General features: G+C 41.0%; 1 protein-coding gene across 3 annotated transcripts in view; it reads left to right on the top strand.

The window, feature by feature from the left end:
• Positions 1–19,738, top strand: part of itpr3 (inositol 1,4,5-trisphosphate receptor, type 3) — a 110,762-nt gene extending 91,024 nt beyond the window's left edge. For all 3 annotated transcript variants that reach the window (XM_036212889.1, XM_024292267.2, XM_024292268.2), the window contains 28 exons: positions 359–494; positions 554–679; positions 2,431–2,556; positions 3,429–3,549; positions 3,907–4,085; positions 5,082–5,230; positions 5,303–5,411; positions 7,126–7,207; positions 7,714–7,889; positions 9,668–9,827; positions 10,522–10,703; positions 10,931–11,131; positions 11,869–11,979; positions 12,100–12,195; positions 12,277–12,378; positions 12,456–12,539; positions 12,611–12,721; positions 14,370–14,562; positions 14,641–14,760; positions 15,750–15,922; positions 16,003–16,167; positions 16,244–16,433; positions 16,501–16,602; positions 16,976–17,094; positions 17,270–17,435; positions 17,508–17,668; positions 17,741–17,902; positions 18,945–19,738. In XM_036212889.1, coding sequence (XP_036068782.1) covers positions 359–494; positions 554–679; positions 2,431–2,556; positions 3,429–3,549; positions 3,907–4,085; positions 5,082–5,230; positions 5,303–5,411; positions 7,126–7,207; positions 7,714–7,889; positions 9,668–9,827; positions 10,522–10,703; positions 10,931–11,131; positions 11,869–11,979; positions 12,100–12,195; positions 12,277–12,378; positions 12,456–12,539; positions 12,611–12,721; positions 14,370–14,562; positions 14,641–14,760; positions 15,750–15,922; positions 16,003–16,167; positions 16,244–16,433; positions 16,501–16,602; positions 16,976–17,094; positions 17,270–17,435; positions 17,508–17,668; positions 17,741–17,902; positions 18,945–19,052 — 3,910 coding nt within the window. In that variant the 3' untranslated portion in view covers positions 19,053–19,738. The remainder of the gene's footprint in view (positions 1–358; positions 495–553; positions 680–2,430; positions 2,557–3,428; positions 3,550–3,906; positions 4,086–5,081; positions 5,231–5,302; positions 5,412–7,125; positions 7,208–7,713; positions 7,890–9,667; positions 9,828–10,521; positions 10,704–10,930; positions 11,132–11,868; positions 11,980–12,099; positions 12,196–12,276; positions 12,379–12,455; positions 12,540–12,610; positions 12,722–14,369; positions 14,563–14,640; positions 14,761–15,749; positions 15,923–16,002; positions 16,168–16,243; positions 16,434–16,500; positions 16,603–16,975; positions 17,095–17,269; positions 17,436–17,507; positions 17,669–17,740; positions 17,903–18,944) is intronic.
• The last annotated feature ends 993 nt before the right edge of the window (positions 19,739–20,731 follow it).

The raw sequence follows: 20,731 nt of genomic DNA, 5'->3' as shown, positions 1-20,731 counted from the left end.
AGAAAAATGAGTCCATTGTTATAGAATGAAAACCCATTTTGTCCTGAACATGAAACACAACATGGAGGAGATTAACAATGGTCTGCAGCCAATCAGGACACAGAACTTAGTTTGCTGTTAAAAATAAAAAAAAATCTGCAGAACAGTGAGACCAGAAAAATGAAAAGCTTTACTGTACCTAACAAGGAAAAGAGGCAGAAGCTCCAGTCTGTGACAGTCTGCTATCAACTCCACAGCAGCTGAAGACAATCCTGTTTTCTCTGATCTTTTAGTGTTAACTTGTGTCAGTCATGACAGATGATTTCATCCCGTGATCGTGAGGGTTTGCTCCGCCCTTCAGCTGCGCTGTCCTCCTCAGGTACCACATCTCTCTGGTGGAGCTGCTGGCGGCCTGCGCCGAGGGCAAGAACGTCTACACGGAGATCAAATGCACGTCGCTGCTGCCGCTGGAGGACGTGGTCAAAGTGGTGACTCATGAGGACTGCATCACTGAGGTGACGTCCTAATGCGCCTCAAGTGCTCGCGGCGCCGGCGCTAACGCTCGTCTCTGCAGGTAAAGACGGCCTACGTCAACTTTGTGAACCATTGCTATGTGGACACGGAGGTGGAGATGAAGGAGATCTACACGTCCAACCACATCTGGAACCTGTTTGAGGACTTCACTGTGGACATGGCTCGGGTAAACGTACATCTACTCTGGTGGTTACAGGCTGTCGCCCGTGTTCAGCAGCAGAGCCGCCGTCAGTGTGTGAACGGGACTGTAAAACGCTTTGGGCCTTAAGGAGGGTAGAAAAGTGCTGTTTGAACTACCTGACTCTATACACAAATGGAGCGAAGAAATACCATAATAGGGTTAACTGTGACCCGGGTCAGTCTTTGGTCTAACAGGTAAAGTGATTTTTGTACCAACATATTTCAAGTAAAAATTACAGTCTTGAGATCAAACTGTTCTAAATTCCAAGCAAAATGTAAAGTGTTAAGAATAAAAAAAATCATAATTTGTAAATAAAAATATTTAATATTTGCTTTCAAAGAATATTTTTGAGATTTCAGCTCAAACGTTTTTAGATGCGTTGTGCCTCATCTCGTTTTCGCCCTATCTTTGATTTTGTGTTCATAAGATTCATGTAATGTTTGTTCCAGCCTGCTGATTGGTCTAGATTCTATTCAATCAAATCGCCATATTTATCTGACATGGTGTCTCCTACCAAGGGTCAAACGTCAAACAGGCTCTTTTACCCTCGATCGTTTTAAAAATACTCTTGTCAATGCAAGAACAAAGATAGGCCGAAAGTGAGATGAGGCGCAACGCATCTAAAAATGTTTGTACTGAAAACGCAAAAATATTTTTTTTAAGCGAAAAAAATGTTTGAAAGCTAATAATAAATATTTTTATTTGCAAATTATGATTTTTTTTATTCTTAGCACTTTACATTTTCTTTGCAATTTAGAAGATTTTTATCGCAAAACTGCAAGTTTTACTTGGAATATGGTGGCACAAAAACCACTTCATCTGACTCTTCTGGGATAGTTTTCCACATGAAAAGGAGTCTGTACGACTGTCCTCCCAAAAGCACCATCATCAGGTCGAACACTGACGTTGAACAAGAAAGCCAAACTCTTTGTTTTCTCCTAGTGTTCCAAATAACTTCATCGGATTGAGCTTAAGGCTTTGTGCAGACCAGTCCAGTTTTTCAAACTTATAAAGGATTCAGTTTCTGAGAGGAATCTAAACAGAACCTCAAAAGAAACTCAGTTTGAGCCTTTTCCTATTTTTATTTAAACTATTAAATCACCACTCAGGTTCAGTCCATCTTTTGAGCTACTTTGGAAGAAGCTCAGAAACACTCAATTATCCTGGCTTTAGTTCAGTCTGATTAGAAATGAACCAAGACCACCCCCAAAGATGGGTCTGAGATCAGTTCCTGGTCCTGAACCAGGTCCTCTTGTATGTATTCAGATGGAAAATTTGTTCTAGATCATCGGAGGATCCAAACTCTATAGTTCACTTTTAAGCGAACCAAACGTGTTCAGTCTGAATTCACCCTAAGATTCTGGGTCTTTAATCAGCTTTTTTTTTATCTAAACACTTTTCCTCAAAACTTTGTTTTCTAGCCTTTAAGCTAGAAAATGATCAGAAGCGTTCACATCCAGTTGTTTTGTATCCAAGTTATAATATGTTTTTAGTTGAATAGTTTATCTCTGCCCCACTTAGAAGTCGTTCTGGTTCAGATTTATCCGGCATCTTTCTAAAACTTTCACCAGTTTGTTGTTTTAAAACTGATTTCAACTGTTTTTCCGTCAAAACGATCATGAGTAAATGTTGAAATCCTCTGCAGAACACAGCCGGCTGTTTCGCTGTTCTTAAATGTATTTCAAGATATCATTCGAGCCGCCTCTTCACGGATGTTTGTGAAAACTCTCCCACAGGTTTGTAATAAACGAGAGAGTCGCCTGTCTGATCCCGTCCTGGAGAAGTACATTGTGAACGTGGTGCTGGACACCATCAACGCGTTCTTCAGCTCGCCGTTCTCTGAGAACAGCACCTCCCTGCAGGTGAGACGCTGCAGTAACGTCAGGGAGTTGACGTGAAGCTTTTTCAACAAGCAGAGTCTAATTACAGCAGAAGATAAAAAAAACAAAAAAACATTTTTCTTTGACAGATTTCATATTTTCCTGTAAATGTAGCTTCATAATAAATAAATAACGTGATATGCCATTTTTTTTCTTTTTTATCTCCACTGAGTGGCAGCTCTGAGCTTCCGTACTTTTCAGTAAAAAAAATGTTTTAAAAAAATTGCAACTTTTTTCGCAACATCAGGCGTTTTCGGCCACAACAATCACAAAAATCTGCCTTAAAAGCCTGGAGGGTCTGACTTATTTTAGGCTAAAAACAAATCTTAGAAATGTTAATGAATTTTAAAATTCAAATGACTTTGACAAGAAAATTAGAGTCTAATGATGAATAATAAATGAGGCAAAACCACAGAAACAGAGATCCTGTTTGTCACTTTTTGTGCTGAAACCTCATTCTTTTGTTGTGTTATCAGCTTTTTCTTTTCTAACGTGTCCTGTCCAATACCTGAGCAAACACATCAGAGTTGAAGCCCTCTTGTGTTGGACAGATTTTACTGTGACAATAGAAGATTATGAATCTTCTGACACAGGAAGTGTATATTTGGATAAAGTCCTTTTGAATGAATTAGGTCTGTTTGTTGGACTGATTAATCATCTTTGGATGAAATCCAATTCAAAGTTCCCCCTCCAATTTAGGGTGATGGTGTGGTTTTAAAATACAAAAAAAACCCCAAATATGTACTAAATTCAAGTACATCATGTGTTTGTAGTTTGTGTTTTATAAGGAAACGTTCAAAAGTATTCTCGCTCCTGCTCGACTCAGTAAAGCTGAAGCTCTTCCTCTCTGTCAGACTCATCACACCATCGTGATTCAGCTGCTGCAGTCGTGCGTCAGACTGCTGGACTGTCAGTGGCTGCAGCAGCAGCACAAAGTTCAGGTGGACGGCTGCATCCGGACGCTCTGCATGACAGGTGACCTCACACACCTGTTTTCATCACCTTCTTTGCACTGCAACACGATCATAACCTGATCAGGTTTCAGGTGTTTCATGCTGACTTCCTGACATTCATTGAATGATTTAATCCAAAATGTATTTTTTTTAAAAACCTTAATTAAAGTCATCATAAAATAATATTGTTCACTTTGATCCACATATAAGTTCCAGAAAAGCCAAATATACTACTAGTGAACAACAATGTGTCCAGTCACAGGTTACATTGAAACAATTCCCTGAAAAGCCTGCAGCCAATAGTTTGGAGAAAAAGGCTCTTTTATTAGTAGTTACAGAAAAGTTGACTTCTTTGTTCTTTTCCTGTTTTTGTGTTCAGCTAAGAGTCGCTCCATCGTCGTTCCTCCGGAGCTGGAATCTTACATCAAGCAGATGACCACATCTTCCTACAACACTTTGCCCCGGTCAAACCCCCAGTACAAATCTGCTTCACGCTCCTCCAGACCCATTTCTTCCAGCAACCCCTGGGACTACAAGAACATCATCGACAAGCTGCAGGTAAGAAAACCGTCGTGGTTGTTTCTCGGATTAGAAGCAGGAATCTGTTTGTGTGTACAAGATAAAAAATATAAATATATCATCTTATCTAAACTAATTAATGTCATTTAATCCATTTCAATCACATGTGTCAAATTCAAGGCCCGCAGGGCCGGATCCAGCCCTCAGGGTAATTCTATCCGGCCCTCTAGATCATTTTATTGTTATTAATGGGCCGATGTTATCTTGCGATTATTTTTAACATGTATAATTTTGACAAAATATCTTTTTATGGAGATTAAAATATTAAGTTATTTAAGCTTTAAGTTGATTTATTGTGGAATAATATTTCTGCCTTTTTATTATTCATAATTATGTTAAAAAGTTACAGTTTTAAAGTGTTAATTATTGGTATTCTGCTAGTTTTTTGGACATTTCACTAAGATTTACTAAGATTTTTTAGGTTATTTTGGAGTTTAGCTATTTTTTCAGCTAGCTCTTTTGGCTAACCTAAGTATTTTTTTTCTTTTTTTAGTTTTTTTAGGCTAATTTCATTTCATTTAGCTAACATTTTAGCTGGTTATCAACTTCAGCTTTTTCAGCGATCAGCTTTAGCGTTTTTAGCTATCATTTTCAGCATCTTCCGCTGTCAGCACTAGAATCCTCTGTGGCCAAATTCAGCCTACAGCATTCACACTAGCATTAACGAAGGTAATGCTTTATATCTAGTTCATAATTATGTTAAAAAGTTCAAAGTTTTAAAAATGTAGTTTTATAGTATTCAATAAATGTTAATCCTCTTCGTCCCGCGACATAAGGTGTGTTTTGGATTTTGTGCGATTGAGTTTGACACCCCCGGCTTAAATACATGATTTTCTTTAGTAAAGATCAACATAAGACCAAACGAGCTGTTTTTTCATTCAAATTTTTTCACTATTTTGTTCAGCAGTATTGTTTTCTACAGTTTTATCTACTTGAACCCGAAATGTTCTCCTCTGCTGTCCTCCTGCTCCTCAGGACGTCATCAACACTCTGGAGGACCGTCTGAAGCCGCTGGTGAACGCTGAGCTGTCGGTGTTGGTGGATGTCCTCCACCAGCCAGAACTGCTGTTCCTGGAAGGAACCGACGTCCGGCGGCGATGCGAGTCTGGAAGTTTTATCTCAAAGTGAGTCTCCTGAGTCTGAACCCACGACGGTTGAGGCGGCTGAGGGTTGAAATAAACATGTGCGCTCTGCAGGTTGATCCAGCACACCAAAGCATTGATGTCCTCAGAGGAGAAGCTCTGCATCAAAGTCCTGAAGACTTTGCAGGAGATGCTGATCAGGACTCTGGACTTTGATGAGAAGGTTGGTTAAATCTTATCATCCTGCAGTTTTAGAACGGTTGGGTCTCTAGTGAAGCAAAAGAGCCTTTCTTTTGTCTTTAGCTTTTACTGGTGACTTGTGACTACTTGAAAGAAATTCAGATCATCTCTTAAGTCGTGTGGAGAAATTTCTGAGTCTGCATCTTTCTTAGGAGCTCGACAGTCATATGGGGTCGGATCAGGATCAGCTTAAAGAGAACGAAAAAACAGATCGAAAACTTGAAAAATAGAGTAACTGAAAAAAAATGTTTTTAATTTAAAAAAAATATTTTGAAAATTTGAAAAAAAAATCCTGCAAACTTAAAATAAATCTTGAACATTTGAGAAAAAAAAGGAAATTTTGAAAAAAAAAGTTTTTGAAATTTTAAAACTTATAATAAATCTTGAAAAGTTGATAAGAATACTGAAAACTTGAATTAAAAAAACTATAAATGTAAAAAATGGGCTGCACGGTGGCGCAAGTGGTTAGCGCTCTCGCCTCACAGCGAGAAGGCCCCGGTTCGAATCCCGGCTGGGACCTTTCTGTGTGGAGTTTGCATGTTCTCCCCGTGCATGCGTGGGTTTTCACCGGGGACTCCGGCTTCCTCCCACCATCCAAAAACATGCCTCATAGGTTAATTGGCGACTCTGAATTGCCCCTAGGTGTGGATGTGAGAGTGAATGTGTGTGTGATTGAGGCCCTGAGACAGACTGGCGACCTGTCCAGGGTGTACCCCGCCTTCGCCCATCAGTAGCCGGGATAGGCTCCGGCACCCCCGCGACCCCGAAAGGGAAGCAGCGGTCAAGTGGATGGATGGATGGATAAATGTAAAAATTACCAATTGACAAATAATGTATCCATTAGTAACAGCTGCTGCTCCTAATTGGGTCACATCGCCATCACCTCTTAGGGCATCATGGGATGCATTTTGAGCAAATGAGCTCAAAGCCGCCCCCATGTAAAATTAGGCTCAGCTCAGCAGTGAAAACTCAGAAATCAGAATTAAAACTGTAAACGGAGGACTGAAAGTGAAGATTCAGAAAGCAAAAAAAAAAAAAGTAGAAAATTCAAAACAGCAGCTTTTACTAATGGATAAATTATTTTTTAATTGTTAATTTTTACATTTATATTTTTTTAAGTCAAGTTTTCAGCATCTTTTTCTTATTTATTTATTTTTTTTTCAAATTTATTTTTTATTGTTTGATTTTTCACATTTTTGAGATTCATTTAATTTTTTTTTTTATCCAAGTTTTCAAAACATTTTTTTTCAATTTTCCATTTTTTTCAAATTTTTTCAGTTACATCTTTTTTTCAAGTTTCCAATTTATTTTTCCATTCACTTGAAGCTGATCCTGATTTGACCCCATACAGGCCAGTGCCAGTTATTCACATGGAGTCTGAGTCCAGTTTGTTCTCACATTGAAGTACAGTAAACCCCCATCATCCACCAGGATTAGGGACTGTCGCCGTCTCACCACACCCCCACCCCGGCAGTCAAAGAATGTCTATTACCGATCCAAACTCATCAAAAACTCTTCTGATCATGCTTTGTTAACATTTTTTTAAAGAAAATCAAGTCTTTAGTTACTCAGGGCTTTTATTCTGAAAGTGTTCCAGCTTTATAGACTGGTCTCTCTCACTGCTCAGTCAGAACTGGAGTTCTGTTAAGTCTCAGTGTGGATGACTGACTCCGTTTATTTCCGTTGCTTTGTTTCAGGGACTGTCACTGCGGAAGGTTTTACTGCAGAACTACCTGTATCAGAACCGAAAGAACGACCTGCCTGAACTGGCAGCTGCAGGTGAGCTCCTTCACTTAGACTCCTCCCCCTGACCTTGTAGCAGAGCGCCAGACTGCACTTTTTAGTGTTTCTGTCTGTTCTTATGGTGGCTGACCCATCCACTTCAAGCAATGGGATTGGACCCACAATCCCACTCTTTAATGTCCATTTAGATTTGGAAATACTTATACTATGATCAGAAATACATTATCATGTATTTGGGGGTCATAGCACGTTTCTGTTTCTTCATAACAGAATTCTGTTTTCTAAAAGTTGCAGAACTTTACTCCAGTTAAGTTTAGAAAACACATCTATACAGATCAAACATGAACTCTCAATCAGAAGATATGCAGATGATTAGTTGAAAACTGAAGTCAGGATGAGATTTTTCGTAGATTACGGACTTTTTGAAGGTTTCCAAAGGAGACATCAGTTTGCTAAGCTTTAGATGGATCAGATTCCTGCTTTAGAACAAACACTAAAGAACCTTTGAGCAGTTCATGAGTGTCGCTGCGCTTCGACATCAGGAGGCGAGCAGGAGCGCGACTGGGCTTCGGTGGTAGCAATTCAGTGTCGTCTGGACCGAGAAGGAGGAACGAAGCTGTTCACGGATCTGGTGATGAGCAGCAAGAACGACAAGATCTTCCAGGAGAGCATCCAGCTGGCCATCTGTCTGCTGGAGGGAGGAAACACGGAGATTCAGGTGAGCCCCTGTGTGGATGAACTCACCGTCCTTTTTAGAAGAAATTAGAAAGATTATAACATGTTTTTCTCTTGTTATAAGTGAAAAAATCCACCAAGGAGCTAGTAGAATTGGTCTTGGTTAAGTTTCTTAAAATAGTTTGTGGTGCCTCGCTCTTATAAGACAAAATTTATATAAATTGGACTTATTGTTTTAGCATAAACATGCATTAAAGTAGATTTATTTACATTTACAAAAGTCCAGCTATCCTTAGTTATAGACCATAATCATGTTAAATGAAGACTGGATGCACACTTTAAAATAAATGTGTCATTTCAAAATTAAATGTCAAAAAAACACTTTCTAGTTTCCACAAAGCTAGTCTATTTCTTGAAACAAAACAACTTCTGCCTATAAATATTATTTTAAATCATGTTTTATAATAGATATTGCTTAAATAAATGTGTTTTTTTTATAGCAAATGACTCGGCAAAATTCAAGATGTTCTTAAAAAAATGGTTGAATCTTACAGGAAAGTTCCTAGTAAGTTAGTTTTGTCTGCTATCAAGTGTAATTAGGTGTAAAAGGGGCCATACCATGAGTTTCTTCAGTCTTTCAAAGTAAACTATATCCATACAAATGATCATATATTACCTATGGAACACTAAACACAAATTATTTATGAAATGTTAGTTATTTTTGTGAACTCTCTTCATACCCGGAAGTAAAATGACTCGATCTCTGAGGCTCCGCCTTTCACTCCTTGAGGGTGCCGCCCATTTCATGATGTCAGCCTAGAGCCGTCCACTTCAGCCCGTCAACCGTGAAAATAAATGTACGTACAGTGCTGCCCGGGAGTTTATAGCCCCAAATTTGGCACAGACAGAATGGTGATGGCTAAGGTGTTCATTTAGCAGTGAAATTCAGTCTCAATATCTCGGCAAAAACAACAGATGAACATTTTAGGATTCATTTAAATGAAAAGATCATTGTTCTGATTAGCACTGGCTTTTCTCCACCAGGAAATAGTCTGCTCCTTTTCTCCTGTCGTCATCCCAATATCCCCGTCTGCTTGCTCCATTCTTGGACACGTTCAGGATCCATTCCAACATGCCGTCCATATTCTTCACCAGAAGTTTCTTCAGGAAGTTTGAATTGAATCAAATTATTGTTTGTTGGCCTTGCTAAGTTGATCATAACACAGACAGCTAGCCGGGGGTGGGGGCTCGTGAAGCTAGCTGATCGCAGAGAAAGTGTTTATGTTAGCCTGGGGGCGGAGCAGACTCTTCTTGGGGGCGGTTCTCAACTTGTGATGTCAGCATGTGAGAATCTGTTTGTTTTTGTGGGTATGGGAGGGGCTGCTGCTGAGAGTGCAGGTTTTTAGAAATACGTAAATCGATCAAAATACCACTTTGGAGTTCATTATAGTAAAGAATGAACAGTAGGAAACACTTAAAAGCTCAAAAAGTAGATTTTTTTCATGGTATTGCCCTTTAGAAATAAAAAACTAATAATTTAGAAATACTCAGAAATGCAATTCTAGGTGTAATTATCTTCATATCTGCTTTCCATCATCAGAAAAAAATCACAAGAACAAATTAAACACCAAAAACAGGATTTTCATCAGAGTTGGTCTCATTGTGTCCTATTTATGTTTTAAACAAAATCTTAAATCTTTCCATCCAAGAAGGAAACCATCAGAGCTGCAGAGATCTGCAGGAATTGTTGTATTTGGAATGATGTCCCTCTCAGGATCCTTAGACCAAACAAACGTGTCAACACTTCCTGTCCTCCTGCAGAACTCCTTCTACAAGCTGATGATGGGCGACAACAAGTCTGAGAAGTTCTTCAAAGTCCTTCACGATAGGATGAAGGAAGCCCAAACCGACATCAAAGCCACGGTTTCTGTGAACGTCGGGGAAATGACGCACAAGGCCAACCAGAAGGAGGCGAACAACGGTCGGGTCTGGGTTTCAAGCTTCACCGTTTTCCAAATTCTGACACACTAATGGTGCTTTCAAAGAGACTTAGAGTCTGGATGCAGAGTGTCTGTCTGCAGTCAGTGTCGTTTGTTTCTTTTTGCATCCTCTGGTTCTCAAAGAACTTCATGGTTGAATAAAAAGCCCTAAAATCCACCAGAACTCTTCCACAGTCACAGACACCAGCTGAGATTCAGTTTCAACTCTTGTAGATTTTGGGTTTCTCTGAAAGGTTTAAGTGTGTTTTTGATGTAGTTAATTGGAAAACTCTGGACATGATAGTTTTATTTATTTTTAATATATTTTGTTATTTGTTCATGATTTAAAAATATGTATATAACCCCCTCAGTGGTGTCAAAGTAAAGATTAGAAGTCATTAAAGCTACTTTTTTGGTTTTATATTGATCTTTTTCTGCAGTGCAATGTCACAAACTTAAATAAAATACTTCAAAATGAAACTTTTAACAGCAAATATTAGGTTAAAAATCATTGCGATTAAAATCAATTAGATTAATTAATTACAGGTCAGTATTAATTAATCGCATGACAGTACTATTATTATTATTATTATTCATTGTTTCTCTACAGTTTCTCTTGTTTAGAATGATTTATGAAGTCCTAACGAATGTTTTCTCTCCTTGAATGGGTTTTCCTCCATCTCCTGATGGCTGCAGGTCCAGGAGATCTCCTGCTGCTGAACCAGGGAGAGTCCATCGCCCCCATAGCAGGACCCCCGGCCCAGCCGGCAGGGGAGCAGCGGGAGGTGGAGATGGAGATGGGGCCAGCTGTCACCATCATGAAGCCCATCCTGAGGTTCCTGCAGCTGCTGTGTGAGAACCACAACCTGGACCTACAGGTAGAACCGCCGCTAACCTGAAGGGTGACCAGCTGGACGAGACGATCCAGACTGCAAGATTTAGATATCTCTTATTGTTGTTTTTATAGAGGCTACTAAAACAGCTTTTCAATGTGGTTTTTACCTGTAAATATATGTTTTTAAATGACCTTTTAAATAGTTTCAACTTTCCCAGAGTTTCAATTTAGGTTTTCTAAACAGATGTGTTTATATTTTCTTGATTCCAGAACTTCTTGCGCTCCCAGAACAATAAAACCAACTACAACCTGGTCTGTGAGACTCTGCAGTTCCTGGACATCATGTGCGGCAGCACCACTGGAGGTCTGGGCCTGCTGGGCCTCTACATCAATGAATTTAACGTCCATTTGATCATCCAGACCCTGGAGACGCTCACAGAGTACTGCCAGGGGCCTTGCCAGGAGAACCAGGTAAACGGATTGATGACTTGATCAGTTTTGTTCTGAGTCCTGGAAGGTAGAAAAGGGATTTTAAAGATCCACTCTGAGGAAAATGATCTTTGTGGTCAGTTTAACATGTTCTTGAGGCGTTTACTGATCATGGAGGACATATAGAAGAAAGACAAAAATGACATTTTTGAGTATTTCTTAATTCAAGTCATTGGGAATTGGAAGAAAATGAAAAAATGTTTGAAAAGAGCTTATTTTTGACGTAAACACACTGGACGGGCCACAATCTCCCTGCTCCGCTCTGTTCTGAATCACCCACTTACAGACAAACAGATTTAGATTTTGTCTAAAAGTGACATAATCATAATTAAAATACCATCAAGAATGCTTTTTTCCAAAGATGATGGCTTATCAATGTCTTCAAGCAGATGGATAGCATGCAGTATTTTCCACACTAGAGAACGCACTGTACTAAAAGGTTCAGTCTTAATTATAGTGTCAGCGAGAAATGTCCGATAGTCAATCAAGCGGAGACTTCCCAAAATTGTACAAGAAAATTTTACAGATTTTGGAAATTGGTACACACAAAAGGCCCACAGATTATCAGGCAATTTTTGAAAAATTATAGGATTTTAATATACAGTAGTTAGTTTTAATGGAGAGCTGGGTGTCATCAGCATATTATCAGAGCAGAGATTCTTACTCTACCTCTGAACGTTCCTCACTAACGGCATCAATGATGGATGTTTGTCTCTCAGACGTGTATCGTGACTCACGAGTCCAATGGTATCGACATCATCACGGCTTTGATCCTGAACGACATCAGCCCTCTGTGTCACTATCAGATGGAGATGGTTCTGCAGCTGAAGGTAATCTACTGAAAGTTTGAGGTTTTTCATTTTCAGTTTGGTCTCACTTTGGTTTTCGATATTATCGATATTACTCCTGTTTACACATAATCACTGGAGTTTTTTCTGCCTTGTTGCCAGGACAACGCCTCCAAACTCCTGTTGGCTCTGATGGAAAGTCGTCACGACAACGAGAACGCAGAGAGGATCTTGTTCAACCTGCGACCACAAGAGCTGGTCAGATTTCAGGACAAAAGTCTTTTCCAGAAGCTGACACGGATCTGAGGTTTCCATCAGGGTAACAGCATGTCTTCACAGGTGGAGGTGATTAAGAAGGCCTACGATCAAGACGTGGAGTGTGAGGAGATGGAGGTCTCTCCTCTGGAGGTGGGGCACAACATCTACATCCTGGCTCAGCAGGTGACTGAACACAGACTCTCCTCAGTGAAGCAGAAGCTCCAGCAAAGAAGACACTCACCGTTCTCTGTCCTCTGCAGCTGGCGAGACACAATAAAGTCCTGCAGAACCTCCTCAAACCTCCAAAGAAGACTGTAGAGGGAGAGGAGGGCATCTCCTCCATGGTAAATGTCCCTCCATCCGTCCTCTGGACCTCACCAGAGGGTCAAGAATCTCATGTTCCTTCTTTTTCCAGCTGAACCTGAACAACAGGCCGCTGTCGCAGATGTTGGCGTCCACAGCTCCTGCTGAGGTGGTGGAGCAGGACGCTCTGGAGTATTACGAGCAGAAAACTGCTCAGATTGAGGTTTGTTCCAGAGAAACCAAACAATGTTTCCCAATTTCATCCTAACACCAAGAGATGAAGAATCTGACATGAACAAAGATCTTCATCAGATCTAAAAGGGATGTGGGGGAGATTTGTTCCCAGAACTTCCACCAAACCTCCAGTAACAACATGTTCAACAGATTTCTGAACACATGATTTCACTGTGATGTGTGAGGAAAGGCCACTAAGTGTGATTTAATATCTTAAGTCGTCAAATTTGGTTGATAGATGAAAGATTTCAAGAAAGAAGATTTAAAGTCCTAATGCCATGACTCAACTTCAGTGAAACATCACCTGAACAAAGGAGAACCTTTACAGAGTGAGATAAATCAGACCATGAAGAATCCTAAAAACTACAACTTTAGTTATATTTAGTTATGTTTGCATTGACAGCTCCTTCTATAACGTCGGCTCTCTTCAGTGTTTATGTCACTGGATGTTCTAGCTGGACCTCCAGTCTGTGTGGCCAAGAAAGATATTCAACACTGGCAGGACATATTTAGAAAAGTGCGACCGACAACGACATTTAGCCTCGGACACACTTAAAATTATTATTTTGTGGTCATGGTTTTTATAGTTGATTACAAAACATCCCCTTTTGTGATCCTTATTAGACCTCCTCCGTTCACTCGGTAACACTCCAGGCATCGTTATGGCCAATCCAGTAATATATATCAATGTCATTCTCCATCAACCAGCTGCTGTCGTTCAGAATATATTTCTATTACAGTGCTGCAACTATTCTGATAACTTATCTGGGTCTGGAAATGATGAGGATTTTATGATTTTGGGGTTTTTTTTTTAGAAATAACAAATCAATCCATAGGAAAAAAAAAGTTAAAACTTTCCTGCCACACATACCGGTATTTATTTTTGCAGCACAATTCATACACAAGGAAATAAATCACCTTTTACAGAATAGTTTAAAAAATAATAAACTAAAATGAATTACTAAAATTAGAAGATTGAAGTAATTATTTTAATTCCATCATGAAAGAAGACTGCAGGTTTAGTTTAGCCTTCAAAGGGTTTTTGAGTTTTGATACGTTTTTTTCTGCGTTCTTGGGTTTATTTTTTTATTTCAACTGTAAAAATACATCATAGAACCCTTATTTTTTAAAATTTTGTTATTCTTCTTTAGATTAGAAAATCAATGAATAAAATCAAAATTCATCAGAAATGAGACTTAATGTAAAAGTAAGTTTCTGTAAATGAGACAAACACGTCTGTCAATTATTGAAGACTCTGATCTAAATCTGACTCCGGTCTAAAGACGGATTCAGTTCAGTTTTATTATTTCCATCTCAAATCTGTGTTCACGTTTGGGTTCGTCCCTTCAGGCGTCTCCACAGAGAATCAGCTTGATTGATTTGGCAGAGTTTTACACCAAATCCCCCTCTCTGTTTTTTATCCGGACTTTGGGGATTTGTGTCGGACCGAATTTACTGTCACAATAACGGTCATGTGACCCTCAAACGGTGATTTTAATAATAAGTTCTCCACCGCCGAATCATCAAACCCAGCTTCTGAACATGAGTTTGGACGATCATCTTCAGTAAATACTTTCAGATCTTTGGTAGTTTTCACTCATCTGTTTATGTAAACCTCCGTTCCTCTCTGTGCTCAGATTGTCCGTGAGGACCGCAGCATGGAGCAGATCGTATTCCCTGTTCATCCCATCTGTGAGTTCCTGACCAAGGAGTCTAGATTCCGAGTGTTCAACACCACGGAGCAGGACGAGCAGGGGTCAAAGGTCACGCACTACTTCGAGCAGACCTCCTTCCTGCACGGAGAGATGGAGTGGCAGAAGAAGCTGAGGAGTGAGTGACGCAGGAGTTCACCATCAGAGCTGTTTCAGAAACGTCTTGATGTCGGTTTGTTCCGTGTGTGGTCTGCAGGTATGCCGGTGCTGTACTGGTTCTCCAGGAGGATGTCTCTGTGGGGGACCATCTCCTTCAGGCTAGCGGTCTACATCAACCTCATCATCGCTCTGTTTTACCCCTACAGTTCTGGACAAGGTACGAGAACTGCTGCAGTCGGAGGACGAACGGCACAAAGAACACAGAACGCTTCAAAGATTAAAACTAGACCGCATAAAGTCGACTTTTATTTATATTTATTGAGCTCTTTAACCCTTTTAACAGTAACAGTCTACCTAGAAATGTTTTCTTTATTCATCAAATAATCTTTTAGGGGGACTTAAAACACAATAATAGTAATAAAAGTGTAAACGTTTGCTACAGTTTAAGTTTTTCAGGCTCATGAACACAGTTCAGTTCTAATCCGATCATTTTGTTCATGTAAATGCAGCTACTGTTAAAACAATCCTCTCTAAGGAATGAACCGATGATTCATTCTATAGCATGTGTCAAAGTCGAGGCCCAGGGGCCGGATCCGGCCCTCCAGATCACTTTACTTTATTGTTATTGGTGACCCGATGTTAACTTGTGCTCATTTCTAACTTGTGTAATTTTGATTAAATATATTTTTATGGAATCATTTTCTGGAATAATAGTCCTGCCTTTTTTATTATTCAGAATCATGTAAGGTTTAAAGAGCTGTTTGGACTATTTTTGCTTTACTGAGATTTTTTTAGACTATTTTGGAGTTTAGCTAATATTTCAGCTACATGCTAGCTGTTTTGGCTGACCAAAGTTTTTTTTTTTTAGTTTTTTAGGCTAATTTGGCATTTAGCTAATATTTTAGCTAGCTATCAGCTTCAGAGTTTTCAGTTATCAATTTCAGCATCTTCAGCGGCCAAATTCAGCTCACAGCATTCACACTAGTATCATCGTAGGTAATGCTATATATTTAGTTCATAATTATGTTAAAAAGTTACGGTTTGAACCTTTTTTAAAAGTGTAGTCTCAGACTGTTCATTAAATGTTTATCCTGTCCGATGTGTTCTGGTTTCGGCCCGTTTGTGGTTGAGTTTGACTCTCCTGCTCTATGGGATCTTCCTGAGAACTCTTTGAATATCCTGCTCGTGTCTCCTTCCTCCCTCCAGGAGCGATCGACGACTCCCTCCTCCTGATGCTGTTCTGGATCCTGACCGGTCTCTCGGTTCTGGGCGTGTTCTCTCAGCGGTACGGCCTGCAGCCGCTCACCGCCGCTCTGATCCTCAGGTCCATCTACCATCTGGGCATCGGCAACACGCTCATCCTTCTGGGCTCGCTCAACGTAAGGAGGGCGGGGCTGAGCTGCAGGATTCTGGTACCGGTGTTGGTGTCATGTTGGACTTCCCCTCTCTTCATCTGCAGCTCATCAATAAGGTGGTGTTTGTGGTGAGTTTCGTGGGGAACAATGGGACCTTCATCATGGGATACAAGGCCATGGTGATGGACGTGGAGTTCCTCTACCATCTGGCCTACGTCCTGACCTCCACGCTGGGGCTGTTCGTCCACGAGCTCTTTTACAGCATTTTGGTAGGAGTGCAGACAGTAAAGCTTCAGGAGCAGCCGTCCTTCAGTCCAAAGAAACCCCGTTTGTCTTCCTGTGCAGCTGTTCGACCTGATCTATCGGGAGGAGACTCTGTTCAACGTGATCAAGAGCGTGACTCGCAACGGACGCTCCATCCTGCTGACGGCGCTGCTCGCTCTCATCCTCGTCTACCTCTTCTCCATCGTGGGTTTCCTCTGTCTGAAAGAGGACTTCATCATGGAGGTGGACCCTCTGCTGCAGATCTCTGCTGGTGGGTTACTCCTCTGAACGGATGTGTGATGAAAGAGTTTATCCTGAGAACGTGCACCTTTTCTCAGGTTCCCAGCAGAAGGAAGCTCCTCAGGAGGACCTCAGGTCATGCTCTGGAGATGGAGTCAGCTGCACTGCAGATATCCAACCAAGAGTCACCGAGGAGGAAGGTAGGAGCTGAGAAATGTAATCTACAAGTGATGTTAGTGTCTCCTCAAAAGTACAAGTGATTAAGTACAGCAGAAAAGGTTTTAAAAAGTTATCTAAAGTCTTACATCTTAATGGTTCCTGCACCAAATCTAGAGAACAAAAAAAGTTTAAAGCAGCTGCAGAGGACGAAGATAAAGTTTATCTTCAAAATGTAAGGAAAACTGGAGGCTAAAAGAACAGCCTCGTACAGGACAGACTGTGGAAATATTGTCTGACATGGGAGTAAACCCGGCGTGAGACGCCACACAAAGAAGAAAAATACTTATAACCAAATGAATTTAAAACTCAGCCTCTCCGTTGATCGTGTACTGATGTGGATATGTGTGTTTTCAGAGGATTCTAACGTGGAGCGAGCGTGTGACACTCTGCTGATGTGTATTGTTACCGTACTGAACCACGGACTGAGGAACGGAGGTGGAGTTGGAGACGTTCTCCGTAAACCCTCCAAAGACGTGAGCAGCTCTTCTCTGGTCTCACTGTCCACGTTCGGATTTGGAACTGACTGTCTTTCACTGTTAGCAGTTGTTGTTGCTAACTGTTGCTAGCTTTTCAGAGCAGCACTTTGATGTGAGGATTTCTGCAAATCCCCTCCTGGGAGGAATCATTTCCCGTCTCTCCTGAGCGCAGGAGCCGTTGTTTCCGGCTCGAGTGGTGTACGACCTGCTCTTCTACTTCATCGTCATCATCATCGTTCTCAACTTGATCTTCGGCGTCATCATCGACACGTTTGCCGACCTGAGAAGTGAGAAACAGAAGAAGGAGGAGATTCTGAAGACCACGTGTTTCATCTGTGGTGAGTAGACGAGTCCCACGGACCGACCTGGAGAGGTGACTCGTCTTCTCACTGCAGAGACTTCTGCTGCAGGTCTGGAGAGAGACAAGTTCGACAACAAGACGGTGTCCTTTGAAGAGCACATCAATCTGGAGCACAACATCTGGAACTACCTGTACTTCATCGTCCTGCTGCGTGAGAAGAACAAGACGGACTACACGGGACCTGAGAGTTACGTGGCGCACATGATCAAGGTATGAACCCTTCGGAGAGAGGACACAGGAGGAAACTCTTCCAGAAAGTCTTTGAGTCCGCTCCTGTTCCAGAACAACAACCTGGACTGGTTCCCGCGGATGCAGGCCATGTCGCTGGTGGTGACGGACAGCGACGGCGAGCAGAACGAGATGAGGATTTTACAGGACAAACTGGGATCAACCATGAAGGTCGTGACGACACTGACGGCCCAGCTGACCGAGCTGAAAGAGCAGGTCAGTGCCGATGCTGAGATGAGATGGAGCTGCTGCTTCCTTCTCACCAGTTAGATCTGGTTAAACAGGTCAGAGTGTCAGCTGGCTGTAGTAAAATATGAAGCTCTTATAGTGACACCAGGATGTGATCCAGGATGTGATCCAGGATGTGATCCAGGATGAGATCCAGGATGTGATCCAGGATGTGATCCAGGATGTGATCTAGGATGAGATCCAGGATGAGATCCAGGATGTGATCCAGGATGTGATCCCGGATGTGATAAATTCTCAATAGAACTTTTTCTCAATAGTAAAATGAGACCATCTCCAGTTTCAAGCATTTTCTCCTCTTTGGCGAGTAAAGTTCAGACGATCAGTCACCGCATAGCGAGTAAACATTTGCGTGAACGTAGTCATGTTTAGTTTTCTTCTTTTGGTGAATTTCTTTTGTCCTCGACCGTCTACACGAGACATAAACACGTGACATTAGAAAACAACACCTCACCCCCGCGCTAACTTGACTTTAGTTTGTTTTGGCTCAGGAAACGGATGAATGAATAATCCAGTCAGAACTGCAGGATGAAGCTGCTTCACTTAAAGCAGCAACAGATTCATGAAATGTTGATTTGGAGACAGTGCTGTTGTTAGACCCTAATGCCATCATGCTAGCTTGTTAGATGTTAAAGCTATGATGCTAGCTTGTTAGATGCTAAAGCTATGATGCTAGGTTTTTAGACGCTAATGCTAAGATGCTGTCTTGTTAGCTGCTAATCTTATGATGCTAGCTTGTTAGCCGCTTACGCTATGATGCTATCTTGTAAGCAGCTATTGCTATGATGCTATCCTGTTTGACGCTAATGCTATGATGCTAGCTTGTTAACCGCTAATGCCATGATTCTAGCCTGTTAGCCGCTTATGCTATGATTCTAGCCTGTTAGCCGCCAGTACTAAAATGCTATCTTGTTAGCTGCCAATGCTATGTAACGTCCCGACTTTGCTGATCTCCATCAGATTTGGAGCCGTTTTCTATTCACAGAAACAGAACGGGTCCTTGTGTTTGCAGATGACGGAGCAGAGGAAGAGGAGGCAGAGGATGGGCTTCGTCGACGTCCAGGCGGGAGCGAGTGCCGCCATGCCCCCTAGTGCTGCAGGAGGGAGCCACCAGATGTGAACACTGACATCTGAAGAGCCCATGGACTTCATCTTCATCCTCATCATCATCATGTTAAGCTGAACAAACGTGCAGAACATAGAAATCTGCTTTGGGTTTCTTCAGGTCTTTTATGCAAACTTTCAAACTTTATTTAAGGGCCTGTGAACTTATTCCACTCAAGTGAATCAAACAATCGCTTCAGGGGGAACTCAGAATGAGGCCACGGTACGTTTGTGTTGTTAGAGCTGCATGGTGGGGTAGAGGTCAGTACAGCAGGGAAAGGATTCTGGTTCAAACCCTGGCCGGGTTCTTTCTGTGTGGAGTCCTAATTATGCATGTATGACACTCCGGTTTTCACCTGCAGTCCAAAATGATGTTTCATGTCTTTATAGATGATTCTAGTGTGAATGTGAATGGTTGTTCGTCTTTGTTTGACCCTGTGATGGCCTGTCCTGGGATGACCTTCATCCCTTCATCAACCCTGTGACCCCAAATAAGGAGGTTTTAATTGATGTGAATTCTAAAATGAGAGTCATGAAGAGAAAAAATATATGAAAGTTGAAAAAAAATCAGGTTTCTAGCCCATTCTTTTGGCAAGTTATGGTTATTTAAAGAAATTGCCACAATGCACAATTCTACCACTAGAGGGAGCAAAGGAAACGAAATACAAAGATCCAGAAATAAACAGCATTTCTTTACAAGTGCGTCTTGTCTGGGTAAGATAGTTTAGTTCTCTGCCGGCCTCACTGCTGTTAAGCTTCTGTAAAAATGATCAATTACAACAATTACCCAAAATGTCATTTGGAAAATTATAATAATAATAATAATAGCTCTAATAATGATAATAATTGATTTGGCTACTATTAGTTGAGACATCATTTCCAACTGAGAAAAAAAAACAGAACAAAAACAAAGCTACAGATATAAAGTTGATCTGATCCGTTTCTGGTCCGGCCCACTTGGGATCAGACGGGTTGAATGTGACGCCTGGACCAAACTGAGTTTGACACCCCTGGTCGAAACAGTTTCTATATCAAATTTACTCCTTACTCCAGGAGGCCCAAGCGGGGCGACCTCCGCCACTCTCGGCGTCGCGGGGTGACCTCTTCCACCATCTGTTTTATCAACTCTGTTGAGTGTTCAAACGTGGGCGGGGCTTTTATAATGGAGCTCAGATTATGACGACATGAAACTTTTGAGACTTACACCAAGTGACCAATCACAAAATTCAAATGTAATACCTCGTTTTAACCTGTAGGGAGCAGCACATCGACGGTTTTAAACCATAATTTTTTTATTGTAAAAAATTTGGCAAGGACCAACCGACAACACTTTTAAGTCCCATTTATAGAGATCAGCAGCCAAAAACAGTTGATTTAGTCTGTTTTCCCCTTTAAAGAAAAGCTGTTTCAAGCATCTTTTCTGAATAGATTTGAAATTCTAAGCAATTTTTGAAGCTTCACAGCTGGACCATAAATGTTGGACTCATCATCTCTCTGTTGTTTTCAAATTCAGTCGTTCCTACCACTCCAGGATGTCATTGACGTTAGCGTGTAGCTGCTGACGCTCGGAAAATACTCATCAGTTTTATAACTTTAAAAAGTCATTAAAAAACACAGTCATTAGTTACATTTAAATGTACATTTCTATGCTTCAGAGAACTCCTCAGTACATCACGACTGGATCACTCTATCGGT

This window comes from Oryzias melastigma, linkage group LG7 (assembly GCF_002922805.2).
Source record: "Oryzias melastigma strain HK-1 linkage group LG7, ASM292280v2, whole genome shotgun sequence".
Taxonomy (NCBI): domain Eukaryota; kingdom Metazoa; phylum Chordata; class Actinopteri; order Beloniformes; family Adrianichthyidae; genus Oryzias; species Oryzias melastigma.
This window is presented reverse-complemented; position numbering and strand designations above follow the sequence as displayed.